The sequence below is a fragment of the Apteryx rowi genome, unplaced genomic scaffold (assembly GCF_003343035.1).
Source record: "Apteryx rowi isolate R43461 unplaced genomic scaffold, aptRow1 scaffold_11, whole genome shotgun sequence".
Lineage (NCBI taxonomy): Eukaryota > Metazoa > Chordata > Aves > Apterygiformes > Apterygidae > Apteryx > Apteryx rowi.
The window spans coordinates 6,583,644-6,606,208 of NW_020447308.1; the positions used below are offsets into that span (position 1 = coordinate 6,583,644).

General features: G+C 37.3%; 1 protein-coding gene across 2 annotated transcripts in view; it reads left to right on the top strand.

The window, feature by feature from the left end:
- Positions 1–22,565, top strand: part of MAP2K1 (mitogen-activated protein kinase kinase 1) — a 42,107-nt gene that overhangs the window by 15,644 nt on the left and 3,898 nt on the right. Inside the window, exons 2-8 of one of the 2 annotated variants that reach the window (XM_026073890.1) lie at positions 1,690–1,900; positions 4,870–5,016; positions 8,251–8,328; positions 8,898–8,949; positions 16,992–17,116; positions 20,007–20,214; positions 20,873–20,937. In XM_026073890.1, coding sequence (XP_025929675.1) covers positions 1,690–1,900; positions 4,870–5,016; positions 8,251–8,328; positions 8,898–8,949; positions 16,992–17,116; positions 20,007–20,214; positions 20,873–20,937 — 886 coding nt within the window. The remainder of the gene's footprint in view (positions 1–1,689; positions 1,901–4,869; positions 5,017–8,250; positions 8,329–8,897; positions 8,950–16,991; positions 17,117–20,006; positions 20,215–20,872; positions 20,938–22,565) is intronic. The other variant, XM_026073898.1, reaches the window with a different exon arrangement.

The following is a 22,565-nucleotide window of genomic DNA, read 5'->3' on the forward strand; positions in this document are numbered from 1 at the left end:
ATTTACCATGCAAGACTGTCCGAGTTCTGAGCAGCGTTGCCAAATTACACTTGCCCAGGGCGAAGATTTTGTGGAATTTGCTCTGTTCCCCCTGCCCCCCTTCTTTTTGCCATGCGAATAAACCTTGTTTTCTCATCATTGCCTTGGTAATCTAATGCATGGACTGTAAAACTTCAAAATAACTGGCTGAGAACAGAATTTGCCGTTCCGTCAGAGTTCCCATTCCCTTTCCCCTACCTGGGAAGTGGTAATGCCTCCGAGAGCCGAGTTCCTTCAGCTGCGTCCTGTGTAACCTGGGTAAGCTGCAAGTGAAGGAGGAGTGCAGCACTGCTTACACCTTCAGAGTGAGCATGTAGTAGGGAAGAGCTGTGAATGTTTACATCCTTTTTTATTTGCTTTGATTAAGCCTTAAGCACACTCAAACCAAGATTATCATCTTGCCTGGAAGTGCAGGCTCTCTAATTAACGAGTTGATGGTTGAGTTTTGTAATTCCATTTTCCCACTGAGACTGGAGTTTGTTTGTCAGTGCTGCTTTGAGAATCGACCTTGTATCTTCTCAAGGAGCCTTACTGGGCATTCAGAAAGCATCTTCCTGTTCAGCATGCATTGAAACAGGGCATTTATGAAGTGATACATAGAAAGAGTTTTCTTGATTATTAGTGAATTTTAATAAGATGATTTTGATGGGATGTGGTGTAGGCTCTGTAAAAGGAGGTTCTGTTCCTGAAGATTTTCATCTTGGCGCCGTTGTTCCCTGGGAAATTTAAATTTGGATAAGCAAAACAGGTATTTGTTGTTAAATATTTATTCCTGCAGCAATTTATAGTTGCAGCTGAAAGCAGGAAATTTTCAGGGAGTTTTTGTTAAGATGTCATATTATTGGGATGCAATATTTTCATAGGATCTGATGTTAATTTATTAAAAAAAAACCTTCATCGGAAACAGAACTTCTGTCTGTACTCCCAAATTGAATTGCTGTTTAAAGTCCTATATTTCTGGTTTGTATTGTTCCGTTACATAAAATCAGGATTTCTGGTCGATGTCTCCTTAAACAAAAGAAAAAACAAGCCTAAAATCTCTGGGCTGTTTTTTTGCCCAATTAAAAAAAAAAAAATCTCTTTCCAGTGGCCATTTTTCTTCTGTTTATGCATGTTTGGCTGTTTATGATAAATTGTTTTTATTGATATCTAAATGAGAAGCTTCTRACTGGATTATTAGTTATATAATTATGTGAAAATCAGTAAATAAAACCTTTAAACAAACTCTGTAGGAAACTGCAGCAAATTCCTTGAAAATGTGAATCWAAAAATAGTTTGGAGTGATGTGCTATGATTCAAAAGATCTCTAACCATAAATGCTGAGTCATTAAGCCCACTCCTGTCGATACTGAGATTAAACATGCAAGAGTTTGGACAGAACCGCAAGGATGGGGAAGCTGGATGTTTTCTGTTTGCATTTATATAATTGTTTTACCTGTAATAAAATGCTATTTATGTAAAGAGAATCCTATAATGTGTGTCTCATGGCAATGACTGCACAAGTCTGGTCCTTCTAGATAATGCATATAGGTGCAAAAATGCATTGCATTGAATCTCTGACCTCCGTGATCTATTGTTCTTCATCTTGCAATGCTGTGAGCAAGCTCAACCAGCTTAACAATTGAGCCATTCATTCTCATGGTTATACAGGACAAATTTGGAAGCACTTCAGAAGAAGCTGGAAGAACTAGAGTTGGATGAACAGCAACGAAAGCGCCTTGAAGCTTTCCTTACCCAGAAACAAAAAGTTGGAGAGCTGAAGGATGATGACTTTGAAAAGATCAGTGAGCTGGGAGCAGGAAATGGTGGTGTGGTCTTCAAAGTATCCCACAAACCCTCTGGTCTCATAATGGCAAGAAAGGTGAGTGCCTCAAAAACAAGAACTTATGGATGATTTTTTTTCTTTTAAGGAGGTTTTCTCTGAAGAAATGTAATGACTATTTCTATAAATAGGTAGTGTTAACACAAAGAAGAATACTTAATACCAGCTTTCAGGGAAGTTACTGTGGTCCGAAATTTAGGAAAGGTTGCACTTATTTATCCCACACTTCCCACTTTTTCAAGAATAGTTTCCATGTGTTAGCAATGAGAGGATAGTTATTCATTCCCACTTTCATCTTTTTCCATTTTGACAAATATATGTATTTTATATACAGCTGAAAAGGTCATTTTTCAAATAAAAGGTTTGAACACATAATTGACTCACTAATAAGTAGAAGGCRTAGAATAAATTACTAAATGTCATAGATTAGTAGAAAGTGGCAATATCCTGTGTTCTGAGCCATAAGTTTTGGGGAGAGTTTTTTTTTTTTTTCCCATTCCTCTAAGATCTCCCTTCACAGCTGCAGACCAGAAAAGGGCCTCTGTAGATGATACTGAAAAACTGAAAACTCCTCAAACCGAGAATAAGGGAGTACAGTCGTCAGTGGAACTCCACTGAAGTACAGTGGCCACTTCTGTTTTACACGCTTCCCTTGTGGTGTGGACATGGCTCCTATATGAAAATATATTTTTTGTGCTTTTGGCAAGTATATCTGAATGATTCAGCTTTATACTTTACAACCAATGGCAGTTGTGACCTAGTCTGTAAAATAAATAAAGTGAAATAAATTTTTGTTTTTAATTGATATTTTAATAAAAAACATTTTGTTTGTGAGGCGCTTTTTCATTCTCAAAAAAAAAAAATCTCTGGGAACTAAAACAATACAGTTGCAGAAATGCATCTGTGATACTGCATGAATGTTTCTATTTGGGTACCTCATGCCCCTCTCTCCCAGGAGCAAAGTTCCTTGCRCAGGTGACATTTCTTACAAGGCAGYGTGTCAGGATATACCCCAATGTACTGTAGGGAATCAGCAAGCTGGCAGGCTACCCTCGTTCGTAGGAAACAATCTAGGCATTGAGCAGAATAAAACGTGGCATGCTCAAATCACAGATCCCATTATTACAGTGCACTGAAAATTCATCGTTTTCATTTCTTTATTGAGAAGTTTAAAAAAAAAAACAAAAACAAAAAAACAGCACTGGCAGTCTTTCCAGAAAAGTACACTGTGTCATCTTCAGCAAAATTAAAGGACAATGTGCACACACTGACTTTAATATAAACCATGCTCAGTAGACTGCTGACAATTTGGAGAGGCAAAGAAAAATGCCCACTTTCAAGGGGCGAGAATTGCGAAATATATCGGTGAGGTTTGCTTGAACTAAATCAATTTACTTGATTTTTCACCTACTGTGAGGTTTAACAGGAAACTTTGTCCCAGTTTGTTAACATTTGTTACAGCTGAGATGTTTGCTGAACTGCTATTTTTCTTTCACATAGTGAGTAAAATTTGATTTCCATAATGTCTCTTACTCCTCTGTTTCACCAAAGAAATAGACTTCTTGTTTTGTATGGGGAAACAGTCTAGTGGAACAGTGTATTTCATGTAATCTCCCACTTAGATTTAGAGTCAGTTTGGTGATGTTTTATTTATTTAATTATTTATTAAGAGATTCTCCCCTCCCTCCCCCCCCACTAGTGCTTTGCAAACACTGTGCAGATTTTTTTGGCAGCTGTTTCTGAGTCAGTATATCCTGTGACACATTTCCTTTAGAAATTCATTCATGGATTTTCTTCAACATAAAGAGTTCGTTTCTGAACTCTATCGAAAATGKATAAATGAAGAGAATGTGCTGGAACATAAGTTCCTGGTGGAGAATTATTTAATAAAAAGAAAGAGATGGAAATCCCCTCTTTTGCAGCATAAATAATTCATATCAAATATTCTTTCATTCTGTAATGAGTATCTCTCAGAACAATATTATTGACATGGAATGTCTTAGTAGCTTTAGTAATTATTTTAGTTACCTTTACTGATAATCTGGGTTCCAATTATGACAAATTTTCTTGCTGTCCCTTCAAGTTGCGAAGTTATACATTCTTTTTTGTTTTGTACTAGCTGTTGGTTTGAAGTTTCTTTTAAAAGCGTTATGAATTCAAGGGAAAAAAAGTCTAAGACTCATCTGGAATTTGATATTACTCCTGTAGATTGTTAAATGTGAAAATTACCTGCTTAAAAAAATTGATGTATGTAGAGTCCCAACAGTAAACTTACTCCGTAAGTCTGGACTTCCTTGCATATTTTGCAGTCCCATGAGATGCTGTTACTGATTTATTATTACATTTAGAAAGCTAATGCCCTAAATATTATTTAGAATGTCTTTAGTTGTAATAGATTATTCCTTAATAACTGTTATTCTTTGACCCTCTTAAACAGGAATTGAGCCATTTTGGGCTGGTTCTATAATCAAGAACAAAACCTGGTGTTCACATTATGCTTTTCTGGCCATTTTTAGCAGGAAAGTGCTAAATGGGTTTGGAGGCTCTCTTGTCCAGAGATGGAATGGAGACAGAATGGTTGGATAACTTGGGGAACTTCAGTTGGTTTGTGTAATACAATCTGTTTGGGGGATAACTTCTACTTCACTTCTTGTTGCTCTAAATCTAGTATCTTTCATGGGTGTTGATGTTTCAACTGCCTCATGCAATATCATAGAGTTTCTCCTTTCTGAAAGACCCTTTGCCACTAAGAAAACAAGAATGGATTATTTTTCAGTTAATTCACTGGATCATAGAATAATTCAGTTTGGAAAGAACCTCAGGAGATTTTTCAAGTCAAACCTTCTGCTCAAAGTAGTGGCAGCTGTGAGAGTCAGGCTGTGCAGGGTTTTATCCAGCTGGGTCTTGAACTCCTCCTGGGGTGGAGACTGCACAACCTCTTGGGCAACCTGCTCCTTCTGAAAGGCCTTTTGCCACTAAGGAAATAATAAGAATGGATTATTTTACAGTTAATTCATCTAGAGATCAAGCCAGCTATTCGAAACCAGATCATTCGTGAGCTGCAGGTTCTACATGAGTGCAACTCTCCATACATAGTAGGCTTTTATGGAGCTTTTTACAGTGATGGAGAAATCAGCATTTGCATGGAACATATGGTAAGTACATGTAAATCTGTTTTAGGCTGAAGTTGTTAATGGGCAAAACCCAACTGTCAGCAGGACTTGAGTTAACAAGGTAGACCTTTCTGCATGAATAAAGAATCAAATACTGTGTTTCAGACTTACTCCGCAAATCTGAGGTTGGGATTGATATGACTGGTTTTATGCCGTTCTCCAGTGTCTCTTCCTCCATCGAAGCACTATATACGTCCCCAATTTCTTCTTTTATTTGTGTTTTCTTATTTATTTTAAAATACTGACATGATTCTGCTACTTATACAGCTGTTCTGATTTGGGTTTGATTTTGATTTTTATGCAGTATTAAAAGCGCGTGGTCCACACTGACTTATTGGTGGTACAGCTGTATAATCCCTGCTAGCTATGATAATCAGAATCTAGTTTGTTCTGATTCAGATTAATCCATAGTTTGTCATCTTTCTTCAAATTTTACAGAAAGTACAGACGTAAAGAATAGTGTGCAGGAAGCGAGCAAGACCAGAAGGAGCTTATACAACTTTTTTTTTTAATGCCAAAAACATTTTTAACTGTGTTTCATTTTGATAAAAAAGTACACGTTCTCCTAGACATCTGTTTGCCTTTCTCTAACCATATGGAGCCAAACATTAAAAACAAATTTTCTGTGACTAAAGGTCAGTCAAATTTTTTTCTCACTTGCTTAGTAGAGGAAGTTTTTAAGAATTTGAAATACAGTAAATCTAAGTAAAGATTTTTTTCTGACAAAACCGTATCTTTGAAGAGAAACCTTATTTTCTCTGGAAAGTACACGTGATTGTTTTAATGCTTCTCTGGCCTTCTCTTACGGAAATTTTTAGAAGAAATTGATGGTTGCCTAGAAACAAGTGATCATGATCCAGTTTTTAAATATGTGCTAGCAGAATAGAAAGTGCGCATACCCCTAAAATACAGAAAACTACTGGGAATTATAAAGAAGTTAGCTTCTCAAAATTGAAAACAATCCTGAAAAATGAGAAGAAAATAGATGTTAAAAACGAATATCTGGGCATTGTTCAGGATTATATTATTATATGCCAAAAAGATGTGCATGTGAGCAATTGGTAAAAGAGGGGAATGTGTTAGAGATACGGCCATGGTWTATAATTACGTGTATAAATAAAAAGGCTAAAGAATTGCGTTTATGATCAAAGAAAAGTAACAGGACATGATGGCTTACATATTCCTAATCAGGGCATGACATATCTGACAGTAATCTTCTCAATTTGAGAGAAGGCAGCATGAAATCAAGTGTTTTAGTGCTGAATCTAGACAATGTCAGACTAGATACAAAATTCCACACAGAGAACAATTGATCAGCAAGATGCAAAAATGAAAGAGAAGGTGGATTATTTAAACTGATAATCTAAACTATAGTCTGTGGCTCCCTCCCAATTTAAGCCATTAAATTATAGGCTTATGTGGATCATTAGGTGATAGGTTTTGGCCCCCTTTTGGTTAGGAGACTAGGTAATCATATCTCCATTGTCAGTTCTAGACAGAATAATCTATACACTTCTTTTATTTCTCTCCTTTTTCTGTTAGCCTTCTTGTTTCAATTAGTGTCAGTCAAAATTCATATTTTTGGCACTGAGTTACAAAATGTAAGTTCAAATATGAACAAAATGTTGGAGGTGGAAAAGGCAAAGATTCAAACACTCAAATCTCCTTGACTTCCATGTACCTAAAACTATCAAGGTCAGTGCATAACCTCACTTAGCAGAAGGTGTTTGACAGGCAAAAGGATCAGAATCTGCTCCAGAAAGGTCCTGAAGGCTGCAGCCAGCACTTCTTGGCAATTGAGCTGTATTCAGCCTCTTGTAAGGTCATAGCCAGCCTTCTGGAAAAACTTTTTTTTTCCAGGATGACATTACTGTTGATATACTGATGCTTCAGCAAAGACAGTTGTCCAGAAATGCAGATTCCAGGCAAAGCCAGAATATTTTGTAGTAGGATCAGAGAGTATTCCTGCATATATACGAGATATTTTTATGTATGTTTTTCTATTGTGTTTTTTTAATCAAATTTCATTTTGTTACAAAAATGTAAATGCTACWTTGAGCTTGTATTTGTTAATCTTTTTTTTCTACTTTCTGTCTGATAAGAGTTTTAGGTGTTAGTCCTTGAATAAAAAAAACCCTGTATTCTAACTTTTCTCTGTTCGTATATAAATGACAATGAAAGTTTCCAAAGGATAGGTGAAGGCAGAAAGAAATTGCTTACTCAAGTTGGGCTTTTGCCTTGAGTACTGGGAGATGTCAAATGGCAATCCAGATAACTGGATATTGCTTTTAATTTGAGAAATAACATTTTAATTTCTTCTTGGATTGTATATTCTCTATTCTAGAGAATCTGCAGAAGCCTATTGTTGAATCGGTTTCTAAAAATAAGTACCACTTTCAGTTTTCCTTCTCAGAAGCCCTTAGCAACAGTGGAATATACTTGAATTTGATGGGGGTGCCTTTGCATGTGTTCAAATTATTTAACCTAATGAGATTAGTAAGACCGTTACTTGCCATGAGACTTTAAAAACATTTCTTCCTATTTTGGCCTTCTCGAGAGCCATGCTGAATCATCCCTTTGCCCTTGGAAGCTGACAGTCGCTCCGGATCTGCAGAACTCTCTGCACAGTGCCTAGTCCGGAGGGATAAGGCGGGAGGGAGCTGGGTTTGATTGCGACCATGGGCTGCCACTGGCACACGTGATATTCAGAAGTAGAACTCTGTTTTCCATTGTGATAAATTATTCTCAACTCTGTGATCAGAATCATAAAATCTTCTGTGCTGCTTCAATCTTTCTCCTTCTGTAGAGGGGGAGAGTTTCATGCGATGGGCATGCCAAGTAAAATTATATGTTATTGCGATAGACTGAAAGGTACAGAAATCTCTTAAATTCCTAATGCTTGGTCAACAACTATTTGTGAGCCTCCCTTAACAGCAGCCAGGCTGCGGAAATACTAGTACAGCAGATCATTGCGTGAGGTTTTCATTTGAGTGGATGTGGTTACAGGCCAAATGTTTGTTTAAAATAAATGTAAAACTGACTAATTCCTACTGCTGAGTGATTTCACTGTTTTCAGATATGCAACATAACAATATTAAACCAAATTTAAAAAGCACCCTTTTTTCATCATTGAATATATTCTTTAGATTATAGTTCTGTTTAAAATCCTTTAGACAAATTTGATTATAGTTTGACTATTTGAACACTTATTATTAGGATGGTGGCTCCTTGGATCAAGTACTGAAAAAGGCTGGAAGAATTCCAGAGCAGATATTGGGCAAAGTTAGCATAGCGGTAAGTTTGTTCCTCTCAAAGGCTGGAAGTGGGTACTTGTGTATCTTAGCAGGCTAGTGCCAGATCCAGGAAACTAGTTGGGAACTGAAAGATGTGGGATAGATAGATATTACTGGATTTTTAAATGTGTTGCTTTCTTTTTWAAAAAAATGTCTCTGTACGTGTCGTTATTTAGTAGCTCAGGGCATTGGAATGAGTAACACGCATTCCTTTGTGTTTGCTTTGATTTTCTGCTTTTGAGTCAGCTGGTGCTTCTGGATAAGAACAGAATCAACAAAATGATATCTTTTAATTAAAAAAAAAAGTGAATGTTACCCTTTACATATCTATTGTGCAACAGGTTATGGGCAAAAATTTCCAGTAATGATTTGGTTGTTAGTTTTTGTTTCTTTTTAAGTGTGAGTTAGAAGTAAAAGTTTAAACAGAATATTGATTTACAGTAATTACATTTTGGGATTTCTGTTCTGTGTTGCATTCATAGTTACATCTTGAAATTCTCTCACAGAAAAAGTGTACAGTTCTCTCTCCTGTTCCACAAACTGATTTTTTTTTTAATTTTATTTGTCTAGGTAATAAAAGGACTCACGTATCTGAGAGAAAAGCACAAGATAATGCATAGAGGTGAGATAAAATTTTATATTATAACTTTTCTTTCATACTGTTTTTATTCAAGTTAAAATACATACTTTTTCCTGTGTTTGTGCTTCAACATGATTTTGATTTGGAGGGTTATTTTATGTAGCGTTAGGCAGTTGTTTTCCTTATCTAAATCTCTTAGTATGGCCATCAAGTACCTTAACGACTTCTGCTACCTTCCTGCAGTTTATGTGGGCTTGTCACCCACACTTAAACCCACTACCCTCTTATTACATGCACACCCACAACTTCTATCTGTGTTTGAACTGACTTGCTGCCAGGGTGGCTTGTCTGGTTGGGAGTGTGTGTTAGAGCTGGGGCTCTAACTTGAGACCAGAAATACTCGCTTTGCAGTGAAGATAGTCATATGTTAAAGGACYTGAGTGATGCAACCTGCATTCCTTCTTAAATAACAAGTAAGTTGCCCTGCAGTTTCTAGGAGAAAAGAATACTTTTTCAACACCAAAAAAAAAAAAAGTGATATACTTCTAGGTAAACATGGGCAGGTGCAGAAACAGAGGCTGCAGTTTTACAGACAGTGCTGTGCTCTAAAGATGCTCTTGTCCATTCCTACCTGCAGCAACACTTAGGCCCAGTTAACCTTTGCCTAATGTAGCTGCGGTGAAGATTTACCCTGTGTGGTATATTTGTGGGCAGCATCTTTATTTGAAATATCAGCAGCTTGTGTATGGATGGAAGCTCTTCATGTAGTTTCCATTTCCATACTCAGTTAAAGAAAAGCAGAAACCAGTCACAATAAGATACCTATGAGTATTTTTTTAATAACTACATCATTGATTGTTTTCTTCACAAAGGAAGAGACCATATTAAAAAAGCTCTGAGCTGTATCATGATTTCTTCACTGCAGCTACTCTTCTTTTGGTAGCAACAGGTCTATTAAGTGTAATTAAAAAGAAGTCTTTGAAGAGATTCTCAGTCATAACCTTTGACCTAAAATTAGTTCAAGAATTCAGTATTCATTATTTCCATTAAGACTCCAATAGCTTTAAAAATAAAGTCAGTACTTTTACCAGCTGTGTCAAGTTCACATGCTGTTTTTAGACATCTACCATATAGAACTGAATCTCTTTATACCTAAAGGTTTTTAAAAACGTGGATTTTTGTAAAGTTATGTAAAATGGATGTGTCATTTCTATGAGACATCTGCTGGAGTTTTTAGACTTTACTGTAAAATAAATGTTGTGTGTTATTTTCAGCATCTCTTACTGTTGCCCTCTTTTAAATCCAGCTGTTTCATTAATCTGTTGCATGTTCTGTAAAAACCAAAATGGCACTCGATATAGTAAAGTAATAAATTCCATCATTCCTGACATCAGTGTAAACTGACGACTAGAGTTGGAGCATTTCATATTTTTGTTTGAATGGCACTATTCATTAYGGTGATCATGCAATATGTATAAACTATGCCAACTGTTCAGTAATTCTCATACCATATGAGATCAATCTTCAGATTGTAAAAATATGTTCATCAGAGGAGTCACYTGATACGCATCTGAGTTTACATTTGTTAGCCAGACCATAAAAAGAGTAATTAGTAATCCCAGTTTTTACAATCCATTGTAGGATCAGTTTACACATCAGATAAAACAGTAATGTATAGGAAACAGTCTATTTATTTATTTATTTTACAAATAATCAAATATAGCTCTCTTCTAGGAGAAAGGATGCTAGAGGAGGTGAACTTTATAAAGATTTCTGATGGTAGTTGTCTCTCTTCGGAGCATAAGGAAGACTTCTGGGAAAGAGGTCATCTTATTTTAGGACATACTGGAAGAAGGGCTGTTGTATTTTGTAGTTCTCAATTCAGCCCCAGCACTGGTTTGTTAGTTTGTTGATTGCTCTGGGATTTTGAGGTTGCTCTTACTCGGCTGTCTGTTGAGCCAACTTTATTTTATTTTTAATTTCATGATCTGTAAACCTGACATCCAAAACAAAGCTGTTTTGATCTTGTTTAAGTGCAGTTTAGCCTCACAGTAGTGGCTGCATCAGAAGTTATTTCTTTTAAGTGCATGGATCAACACAAGTCCCTCTTCTATGTTGGTTCTAAAGTTACTAGACTGAATGTGCCCCACAGTGTAAAATTCTTTGCACAAGCTGTGTGACTTTGAGCTCAGTTTTTGTGCCGTGTGCTCTGACGGGATCAGGAATGCCTGGTCTTGTACACTTACAGAAAAGCTCATTGTCGTGTCTGATAAAATGAGGCCTAAACTAACATTTTGAAAGTTAATCATAATTAGTGCTAATACTGCAAGCCCGAAGTGCAGGTAAGGGAAAATTCAATTGGAATAATGTTTTAATCTCTTGACATATGGATCCAAACTTGCTGGCTCTCCTATCTTCCCTACTGTCCACCAGTCTAACTGTTTTACAGGTCCCCCTTTCTGCCTTATTTGTAGAGCCCATAAATAAGCTTGCGCACTAATCTGATCCGTTACAGCTTATCGACCTGGTTGAGGAGGGCCCTGGTTCTGCTCCCCGTGGGTCAGGCTGCTGAGCAAGGTGCTGTCCTGCAGTGGGAGGTTCTCTTCTGCAGCTGGTTGATGCCCAGCTGTATATTGCCTGCACTATTGTGTGGTACCCACTGAAGGAGGAGAGAATGATATCTGAAAAAATGCAATATGCTAAAAATACATATTTCTGACCCTTCATAGACTCAAACTGTGTCAGTAGGGTTTAATGCTCTCAGAACATGCTTAGATAATGCATGTCTGAATGTTAAACATGGATTTGAAACACAAGAATATGTTGTAAGTGTACTGACTTATCTGCTATTTGTCTTAGATGCTCAGCCTTTTTTGTTAGAACATAGGAATTTCTTACATTACGATTCTATTTTCTTTTTAAGGCTTTTTAAATTTTTGTGTATTAAGAACTCCTGGAGTCTTTTGGTTTTGGATTAAGGACGCTGCCTAGCAAAACCAGACTTAATCAAACTAAAGCCAGGTCTGCAGTAAGAATAGCAATATGTTATATGGGGAAAACCCTTCTTGTGCAGGTGAAGATTTTTCTTGTGAAGTTATGCTTTTCCAGGCTGCCTCTTTCTGGAAACCCAGCTGAAATAAATACTAGTAGCAAAAGCATGTTTCTGCTGATATAACTGGGTTTGGTGACACAGCTGTAATAATTAGAGATTTTTGTCTTAGTTTCTTTAATCCATAAATTTTGCCCTTAATGCCTGTAGTACTGCACTGACATGGTGTTACTAAGACCTTGCATGCACTGTTTGTTCTCAGTCATCCTGTCCCCGGGGGAAAAATAGGTGCAACTGGTGTTCTCGGTTTAGTAGAGCTTTTTTGTTTTGTGTTGTGGTGAGAGCGGGAGGCATAAAATAGACATCTTCACATAGCAACAGAAGACCAAAAAATGCATCTTGTTTTTCTATCTAAAGATAGCAAGGTTTGTGATAACTCCTGTTTTCAGCGATGAATTTATTCTATCGCTGCATTTTATTACCTGTATCTGACATTGCAGGACCTGCAAAAGCAAAGTATTGCCCTGGCTACTGAGCTTACCACAGAAAGCAGAGGTAGATGGTTACTCTAAAGCATGTTTTAACACTAAGGTGCAAAATGTGAGCTTGTATCTTGGATATGAGAGACCTGTTTCACAATGAAATAGCTGTATCGCCTATCCAGCAAATGAGTGCTGAGTGTTGTGTGTGTCTTTGTTTTTTTAATGGAGTATAAGATTACAAAATACAACTTCAGGGTGGGGGACAAAAAAGCTTTTGTGTATGAGATCCCTCCTTTGAAACTCACAGATACCCAATTATGGTTTGGTTTCTTGACTAGTCTCACCCATTATAGTATATTTTATAAATCAAATGTTCACATTATGATTTTTGCTCTGCGTATAAATCTGACTGGAAAAAAAACATGTAGTCTAATTCAGATGGTCACGAATATCATGCTTTTTGTACAGCTCTTACTGTTCCCTGTAGCTCTAGAAAACAGAATAAAACCACAAATGACTATTTTTTTTTTCTTTTCACGCTTGTAATTATTAGAAATATATATATTTCTCTCTTTCAGGCATATTAATGAGTATATACAGAAAAGCTAAGGAGACAACCTATTTTTCTTGGGCTATGCAACACCATCAAAGTACTATTTTAAAATAAGAGAATTGGGTACTTTGTGAATTGAGTGGTGAAGGTCCCTGTGTTGGTGTGATTGGCATTTGAGGATGGTTAGTGCAACGGACATGTCAGCGTTGTTACTGGGCAATAGAACAAAGGACTTTTATAACGTTACCATAGGGGAAAAATTCACGAGCGTCTCTCACAGGGTAAGGATTTTGTTAACAACTCTTCTGTAATGCTTTGGAGAAACTAGCACCCAGCATCCTGGGTGCAAGAGACTGCTGTTACACAAATAATGCTGGCCTGAAAGAACGGAATAAAAATGTATATTTTTATATACAATAAAAAGTGAATTGGCAAACTTGGCRGTGACACATTTGTTCGGATTAATCAAAAAATAGTGAGAATCATGAACTGAAGAAGAAAACAAAACCACACACACAAAACAAAACAATTGGGACATGGTAGCTGCTCAACATGAGGTTCARCTTAAACTCCTTAGGCGCACAGATGTGTCCTGAACTAACTGTGACCTCTGAGGAGAAGTATTGGAATGTCGTTACAGACAGCCCAAGGAAGAAGCTGCTTGGGGTTATTAAGGAAGGAATGGAAACCACAGGCTTTTTATAGAGTGTTAGCTCATGTGGACTACCATGCTTTTTGTTCCTCTCTGAAAAGACATGATAGAAATTGCAAAACTTCTGAAAGACAAATTGGTGGGATACAAAGCATGCACAGGAAAGCAGAGGGCAAGGACCATAACTACTGTAAATGTTTTTATAATAGCTCCTATTCTGTTAAATAAAGGTATTTGTAACAGCGAATGGTATAGAAGATACCCCTTTGGGGGCATTCCTGTTTACCTTTGTGGTTAATACCAGAGGGCACCAAATAGCAAGGAAAGAAATTTCTTGTAACTACTCGGAGTATATTGTTACAGGGTATTAAGAAAAATGGATATTTTTTTCCTGTTTTTTTTCTCTCTAGATGAATAAAAATCCTATAAACTAATGAGAATATAATCTTAGTTGCTATCAATTAAAGTCCAGGGTGTAATTCTCTTTGGAAATAGTGCATAGCAAGTGCTTTGTGTGATTCCTGAACTCCGGCTGCAACCAGCAGCGCTAGGGTAGGAGATGGAGCACGACAGGGGTCCTGTCATTGACCTGTCTAGTATGTTAGTTCCTAGATCATCTTCATGAGATCCTGCATTGGGAAATTGCTCAGAACATGAATCGTAATGGAAAAAGCTCTTAGGAAGCTCCTGCTTATAGTTATTTGATATGTTGACCTTAGTTTGTTTGCTGCGTTGCCATTTGTTACTGTTTTTAATCTGAATGTGTAGAATATTGCTCCTTTGTCTTGCCGGTTCTGGGCTGTGCTTCTCCATTTCTCAGAAGGCCACTCTTACAGTTGAGAGCTTGTGGTAAATACAGGCAAAGGGTGTGTGGTTTTTTTTTTTTTTTTTTTTTTTTTTNGTGTGTGGTTTTTTTTTTTTTTTTTTTTTTTTAATGCGTTAGTGCTGTTTGGATGGCTAAAGGATAACAATGTGCTGCAAGACAAATATGTTCTCATATGTTTGGCTACTTGGTGACTTTCATACAAAAAGTTACTTGCCTGATGGTGCTACGGTAATATCCAGGGACTTCATTGTTCAGAATAGGTACTTTGGTACCTGTGACAGGGAGCAGAGCTCAGGTATACATCCTACAGAGGTTATGTGGCATCCTATAAGTCCTGATGACTACTTTGTATTAACTAGTTCCCTTTTCAGTGTCTCGTATCCATCCCTCTGTAGGACTGGCTAAGGACTTTCTCTTAGAAATGCATGGCTCTGTTTGTGGGTTGTCTGACATACGAAATGTTCTTTCATTTTAAGATTTAAATGCATTGCTTCTGCAGCATGCTTGGTTTTCCTTTCTAGATTTCTTCTTTTCTTGCAAGTTGCAACATACATTTTGAAGGATGCTTTGATGTTCGTGTTCCATTTGGCAATACAGATCTCTGGTTTCCAGAGAAACTGCTTAAGTGCTCAGACACTCTGGAGTTGAAATAGCATAGCTCGCTACGTTTAGAGGGGCGAAAAGACAGCAGTGTTCCAAACATCACATTCTAATCACGTTGGGAGCTTTGAGAGGAAAACTAAAATGCTCAAGGAATGGTAGGCTTTATATAAAACTCCAGTGAGCAGTCATGGTTTGCCCTGGTGTTGTAAGAAAGTTATGGTATGTGATTATATGCTAGAGAGACACTGAAGGTAAAAGTTAAGTCTTCAAAAGACTGGGTGGATTCCAGAACACCTAAAATGCTTATAATGAGAATGTCGTTTCAACAAGGGAATACTAATGTTACGTTTTCCCATCTAATGATGAACATGGAGTGTTCGTGGCCTGCAGAGAGAGAGATAAGTGTGTATTTTTTTGCATTCTGCATTCTGAATTGAACTAGTAGCTGTGCAAATGTGAGTAGTACAAATATAAATATGGCCTTTGGAATCTGTCCAGGCTCTGCAGTACTTACAAAGCATTTTGTGAACATTGCTTCTTCTACCTTGCTCTTAAACAGAGCTTTAGATGAAGATTCCTGAGTAGCTAGGAATCTTTATAATTTCTGCTGCCTGCTTCACTGCACTGACTAACATCAGCTTTTTTCTTTCTGATGGAGTTTTAAATTGATATGTTAAGCTCAGATTGGATTCTTCCTTTAAGTTGTGAATGGTACTTCTGGTGAGGTATCTACAAGTAGTCAAAGTTTCCACAAAGGAGCCAAAATTTGCAGAAGGTCTGGCTTTCTATATTTCTAACTGCTTGCATAATGCATGGCATGTCTTGTATTTTAACTGATGAAAACTAAATGTTCTAGTGCAGGTATCATTTCTCCCCCACCCTGATTCGATTGCACTGATTTGAGTGAGGTTTACCAAACTAACAGATTACATCAGTGTGGGCCGCAGTGGTCAGACTTCCCCTGTGAAGCAGGAATTGTGATAGGCCGTGCTGATCACTTTCTTCAAAACCCATTTATAGTGCCCGTTTTATTATTAATCTGTGGCATTACTTTGCAGATATAAGCTGTTGTTTAATTAGCTTGATAATGCATTGGTAATGATGAGATAAGCAGTAAGTTGTATTAAAAAATTTTAATACTTATCTCAGAAATACTAAAGAATTGTTCTCAGTATCTCTGCGTTCATAAATAGCTGTTATTAGYTGCTTAGCTACCAGTGACCCTCCTTAAGTTTCCATTCAGATTAAGTGCTGAATTTAAAATCACGGAGAGATTCTATCACAGGTAAACAGTCTCCAAGTATTTTAAGTGCAGCATTTCAATAGTAGGAATAATTATTTTTCAGAGCTTTTTTGTTTAAAAAAAAAAAAGAAGAATGCATTCTCTAAGAATTGCGTTGCTACAAGATGATTTATGCGTATGTGCACACAAATTTTCAGTTAGGGTTGATGATGTGGCTGCCTTAGTCTATTGACCTTTGTGAAGTAAATGTATAGGGCGCCTTTATTAACTATTTTAGACAAAAGAACATCATTAAATAGGAGTTAAGTTTGAAAGCACATGTCAGCATATTTCAAATGTTAGTCATTACAAGGAGGCTGTAGATGCCCAAACCAAACATTTGAAAGTGAAGAAAGTGGGTGAAATTCAGTCTTAAAACTAACAGCCTCTTTGCACCTGTATTTCAAAAAGTTTCTCTTCATTTGGAGATATGTATATATAAAGAAAGCCTATGAAATGGAGCTGGGTAGGGAACCAAGTCTCTTGAGTGTTCCCGGAGAAGGGCTAGGAATTGTGTTATGGSTGGAAGGAGAACAAAGGGAGACACATGGTAATTTTCACCTTTCATGTTACCTTCATTGTCAAATTTCCCATTTTACAGACTATAAATATAAATCATCCATTCATTTTTTTCCAGATGTTAAACCATCTAACATTTTGGTAAACTCTAGAGGTGAAATCAAGCTTTGTGATTTTGGTGTCAGTGGACAACTGATAGATTCTATGGCAAACTCGTTTGTTGGCACACGCTCCTACATGTCTGTAAGTACAGATTTTACAGCTTTTGAGTTACTATACATTATGGTATAGTTATCAAGATTCCAGTGATCAAACAAGAGACAAACTTGCCATTGCTGTTGTTATTCATAGTTTCTACTTCAGCACTTTCTGCATTCCAGAAATATTCCAGCATCGTATCAAATTGGGGGGGTGGTAATGGGAACTGTTGCAAGAAAAGCCAAGCAACTTGGAATATTTTATAACATTACAAAAGAGATGCAGCTGCATCTACATTGCAAAATCCAATTGGTTAATGTATTTGGGTTTTGTATGCATGCGTCTCCAAAAAACCCAGCATTTATAGCTTGTTCTCCTTAAGTCTTTTTCTCTTTCCGCTCCAGCATTGCTACAGTCACTTATGCAGGCAAGTTGCTGCCTCATCAGTGGTTCTGCTGTGRCTGCTCTCGGGGTCTCAACCAGCCGCGGCAACGCGGGAAAGCACAGGAGTGGCTAGTGTCAACAAGGCCACGGTGGCTAATTTGAGACTTACTGAGTGTTCTCTATTCCTGTACACAAGGAATACTTCAAAACTTCCTCTTCAGAGGAACTTTCTGCATTACGCGAAAGTCACAGTTAATAGAAATACAGATCTCTTTTTCTAATGTTCTTATCAGTTCAGCGTACAATCTATTAACTCATCAGAGTATTCAGAGATTTGTCTGTAGGACTGAAACTGTGTGGGCTTAAACTTAAAGTAAAAAGCCTAATGCTGCTTCTGCTCAGCATGGGACCTGCTGTTCACATCCAAGATGCAGTCTTCTCTTTTTGCCATTTAATATTGGTAACATACTTGAACTGAAACGGTGACTTACGTTCCCACATACRTTTAGGGGCTGTTACTAATTAGCAGAAAAAAATTCACAGCTCCATGTCTTCTAGACCTTTGGCATACAACTGTCTTCCCTTTTTCTTTTGAATAGAAGGAAGTAGAGCAAAGTGCTGACTACCTTCCCTTTCCATGAATTTATTACTTCCACCAGACTGAGACTTAGCCTTGCTTGCTGTGACCGTATGTCACAGACCAAGCCGTGATGGTGATCTTATTTATTCTTTTTGATGGTGTCTGAAGTACCTTTTCATTTAGTGTCTCCCCTAGCAAACTTTTTCAAATCACAGCTAGAGAATTGTTACGGGCCAAACAACATCATATTCTGCCATATGAAGGTCTGTAAAACCAGTGACACTTAAAGATATTTTCTAGCTTTTAGTTGCAGCTTTTGTACTAGTACTATGCATGTTTTCTGCTATTTCTCATTCACTCACTTCTAATTTTTATACATATTTTATGAATATGTGTATCTTCCTTTTTGCCCAGCAGTCCATTGTCCAGCAATCCTGTAGTTTATCCAAACGGTTTTGGAACTAGCTCAGATGGGACACTGGAGAAAGCTTAAGTATGACCTCAGTAAATGTTACAAAATTAATTTAACAAAATAACAAGTACCTCATAGCAGGCTGAAGAGATTTTGCAGTAGCACCTCATACTTGCATTCTATAAGTTTCTCATTTCATACATTTTTCCAAAATAGGAATATAGCCAGGCAAGAACCTGTACCATCTGTAAAATGTGAGCCTGATTTTTTTTTTTAAAAAAGGGGGAGAAAAAACAGGGGAGGGAGGGAATGACAGAAAAGCAGAATGAACATTGTCCTTGGATCTGTTTGTACTAAGACTTCTCAAAGAAAGTGTGGATTAATATATTAAAAACTGCAGAAAGCATCTTCAGCATTTAATATAGTACTGATAAAGCAATCACAAAAACTAAGCGAAAGGAGTTCAGGACTAATCTTGTGTTTCAGTTCRTTAGACAGAAATAGAAGGTGGGTACACTGTGCAAATCTAAGGATCTTCAGAGCAATGTGATTGGGGTATCCAGATATGGTTTTAATGATGATTTAACTGACAAAAAAATATATAAATATCTCTCCAGTGTCCAAGTCTCTCAAAACTAATAAAGAATATATGTTAGCTGAGCCTGTTGTCTTACCTGCATACATTTTCATAATGCTTAGATTGGCATGTGTATACAATCTATCCTGAATTTGTTTAACTTATTTTCTTTTGTCCCTTTCTTTTTGGTCTTTCCCCCCAAAAGCCTAATACCTTTTCARTTGTCAGCCCATAATGTGTGAGTGGCTGTTAAGCTGGGCAAAACGTGTCTATCTTCCTACCTTATATATATTTCTCAAATACCTCCAGGAAAACTGTATGCTTCAAAATACTCTTTCGTTCAATTTGTATGTTACATTTTATTATCACTTCAGTGGATTATAGAGCTTAACAATTTACCTAATTATTTGAACATGGATCTAAAACTGAAGCCATGCATGTATACAATAGTCCTTGCATAAATGCATTCCTGCTCTAGGGAACTATCTGAATGGTATCGGCCTAGAAATGTCACAAACCACAGGATTATTGCTAAAGCACACCATCACCTTTGGAGTTGTAAAGGATCAATACAGCCACCTTCTCTCAGTCTCAAAAAACCAAGAACAGCTTCTCAGGGAAAGAGGTGCATCTTTAGCTGCCCATACTAGTTCTGCTTTCTTGTTCTTTTATTGTCATGTCACTATTAATAGTTGTAACATTTAGATACTAGATGGGAAAAAAAAATAGCAATATAATAGCATCATCTTAAAAAGCCTCAAAACTTATTTGCAGTGATTATTTGAAGTGTTCATGGAAATTCTGGAACTCCAGATGAGAGCTGTAAAGAAAAAGATAAATAAGTCACTGACTGGAACATGTCATACTAACAAGTTTGGCTTTTGTCTTTCACTCTCTCCAGGCTATTGCTGAATGTGATTTTTATTTGACTTTCTTGTTACAGTACTTTACTCTGTCATTTCCCCCCCCCCCTTTTTTGTAGCCGGAAAGACTACAGGGGACTCATTATTCAGTGCAGTCAGATATCTGGAGTATGGGATTGTCACTGGTAGAAATGGCTATTGGCAGATACCCAATTCCTCCTCCGGACTCTAAGGAGCTTGAGTTAATGTTTGGCTGTCCAGTAGAGGGAGATTCTCCAGTCACTGAGACTTCCCCCAGGCAAAGAACACCTGGTCGACCAGTGAGCTGTAAGTTGCAAGATGGGAGGCAAGTAAAACTAGAAAAATAAAGCCAATGTAAGTCTTATTGACCCTCATTGAGTAGCTTTGCATCTGTACCACTAMGGCACCTCTGCAGTGTCTGAAAGACATTTGAAACTAAGCTGAGGTTTCCAGAGGTAAGATATAAAATCTGTTAGATTCTTTTCTAATCCACCCCTCTGTCTGCATAGAGTTGTTACTTACCTCGTGTTGCTCTGCATGGTCTGGTTTTAAACTCTGAAAAAATCAGGATTGCTTCAGGCACCTGGCTCAATCTCACTATGAGGAGGTATATTGAGCTTGAAAATCAGGGACCAGAGATCCTTTTGTAAATAACCGAGCTGTTCATGAGCACCATTAAGATGTATTATGTTGGTGCGGTTCCTCTCCTTAAGATGCAATGCTCATTAAAATATGGTGGGAAGATTTCTAGTGAAGCTATTGGTTTGGATCAGACTTGAAAGAATAGTCTCTCCTTGCATGAAAGCAGTGCTCTGTTGCTGTTCCACCTCTTTCCTATAAATCTCCTACTGGCTGTCCAACAAATCCACCTTATAAGAAGCAAGTATATGACTGTTAGCTTCTTAGGACACCCGTAGCAGAGGAGGAGAATAATATTGTGTGTTTTCATGTAATTTCTTTTCAGCCTATGGACCAGACAGCAGACCCCCAATGGCAATCTTTGAACTTCTTGATTACATCGTCAATGAGGTAACCAACTATTTGCACTTGTACTAATTCACTTCTAAAGTGGTCCAGAATTTGAGGGGGAGTGGGGTAGGTGTTATGATAAGCCAGATCTTCTGATCCTTTAATACTGCAGTACAAGAGAGACATACTTGGTATGAGTGTTGATTTGATTTTTAAATTATTCCTGGGAAAACTTTAGTTCATTCCCTCACATCCTTTAAGTCTTTAAGCAGGTTTATGGGTTTTCCAACCTGGATTGTGCAACCTGATAGGAGAATTAGTAGCAAACAGTACTATCAAGCATATACAGAACTGTTCTGTTCTTTCTTTGTTCTTATGAACAACCTCATTAATAATTACTGTATCTTCCAAATAACTAAGCTGCAAGGTTAGTAGAAATATGTACTTTAGAATTGGTAAGTCTGTTTTCAATACTTCCACAAGTGCCACTGAAGCTTGGATGACTCCAGTGCTTTTGTACTTCCAAAAAAATATATATATATAAAATTTGCATTATCATGTTAGCTGTCATTTAAAAGCTGGATAAAATAATTATTCCAGATGGATAAATTATGAAAAGGTACATCTAATATACTTAGTTAAAAATCATAGCTGGTGCCTAGTTCTCTAAAGAGGACTAGTTTTTACCTGTTCTTCATGCTGCTGTACATATACTGCTGTTTAATATGACAGCACTTGTTCTTGGAACAGAGTTAGCTTTGGATTACTTAAGACACTATGGTCCTGATTTTGTAGTGACTCTGAGGTCAGTTTAAGCTGAAATGCAGTAGYTGAGAAATTGGCAAAATTACATTCTGCCACCTACGCTATAGCAGCTGATGTTGGAGATTACTTGCTCTACAGCCATGGAGAACGAAATAATAATATGCAAGTTTGTATAATACCTCTTCTCTTTCTATAAGAACTCTTTCTGAATTSGGAACCTCAACAAACTAATTCCCTGGGACAGAATATTTAGATTAAAAGGATTATGGAACTAATGACATGCAGGGCATCGTCCCTTCCCCAACAGGAGATTAGTAGTAAAGAGACCGCATACTACAAAGCTAACTATCGTACGCTGCTCTGCGCCTTCTTTAAAGACAGCTCTGCGAGACAGTGCTAACCCCCTTCAGGTACAATTTCTAATACTGTAGATGTAACAGYTTTTTTTTTTTATAGCAGCAGTTTGTTGCAAGGAGTTTAATATAAATACTCCTCATGGAAGACAATGTGAGCATACCTTTCTATATGCTTGATCATAGTTTTGCATTACAACTCATTCTTTCTTGTATTGTGATAGCAGTTAAGAGCCCAAAAGATGTAACAAGATCCAGTTGTATTGAGTGCTATAAAGACACTATCCCCAAAGCATTTACAATCTAAGATAAGGCATCCTAGGCACCATACAGACAAATAAGTGAATAAAAAGGAACTGGGAGCTTTAGTCAGGATGGCAGGTGATGGGTGCAGCTTACCACCGCTTACTAATAGTCAGGAGTGTTTGGTAATGATGACAGCAAAAGAATTTTCAGGAGTGATTTGAAGAATAATGCTAGAGACAGCCCCACCTAGGAAACTAATCTGCCAGACTACAGCTTCCCTCCAAGCAGAAGCAGAGTGAATCTCACTCATCCAGGCAGTAGTAA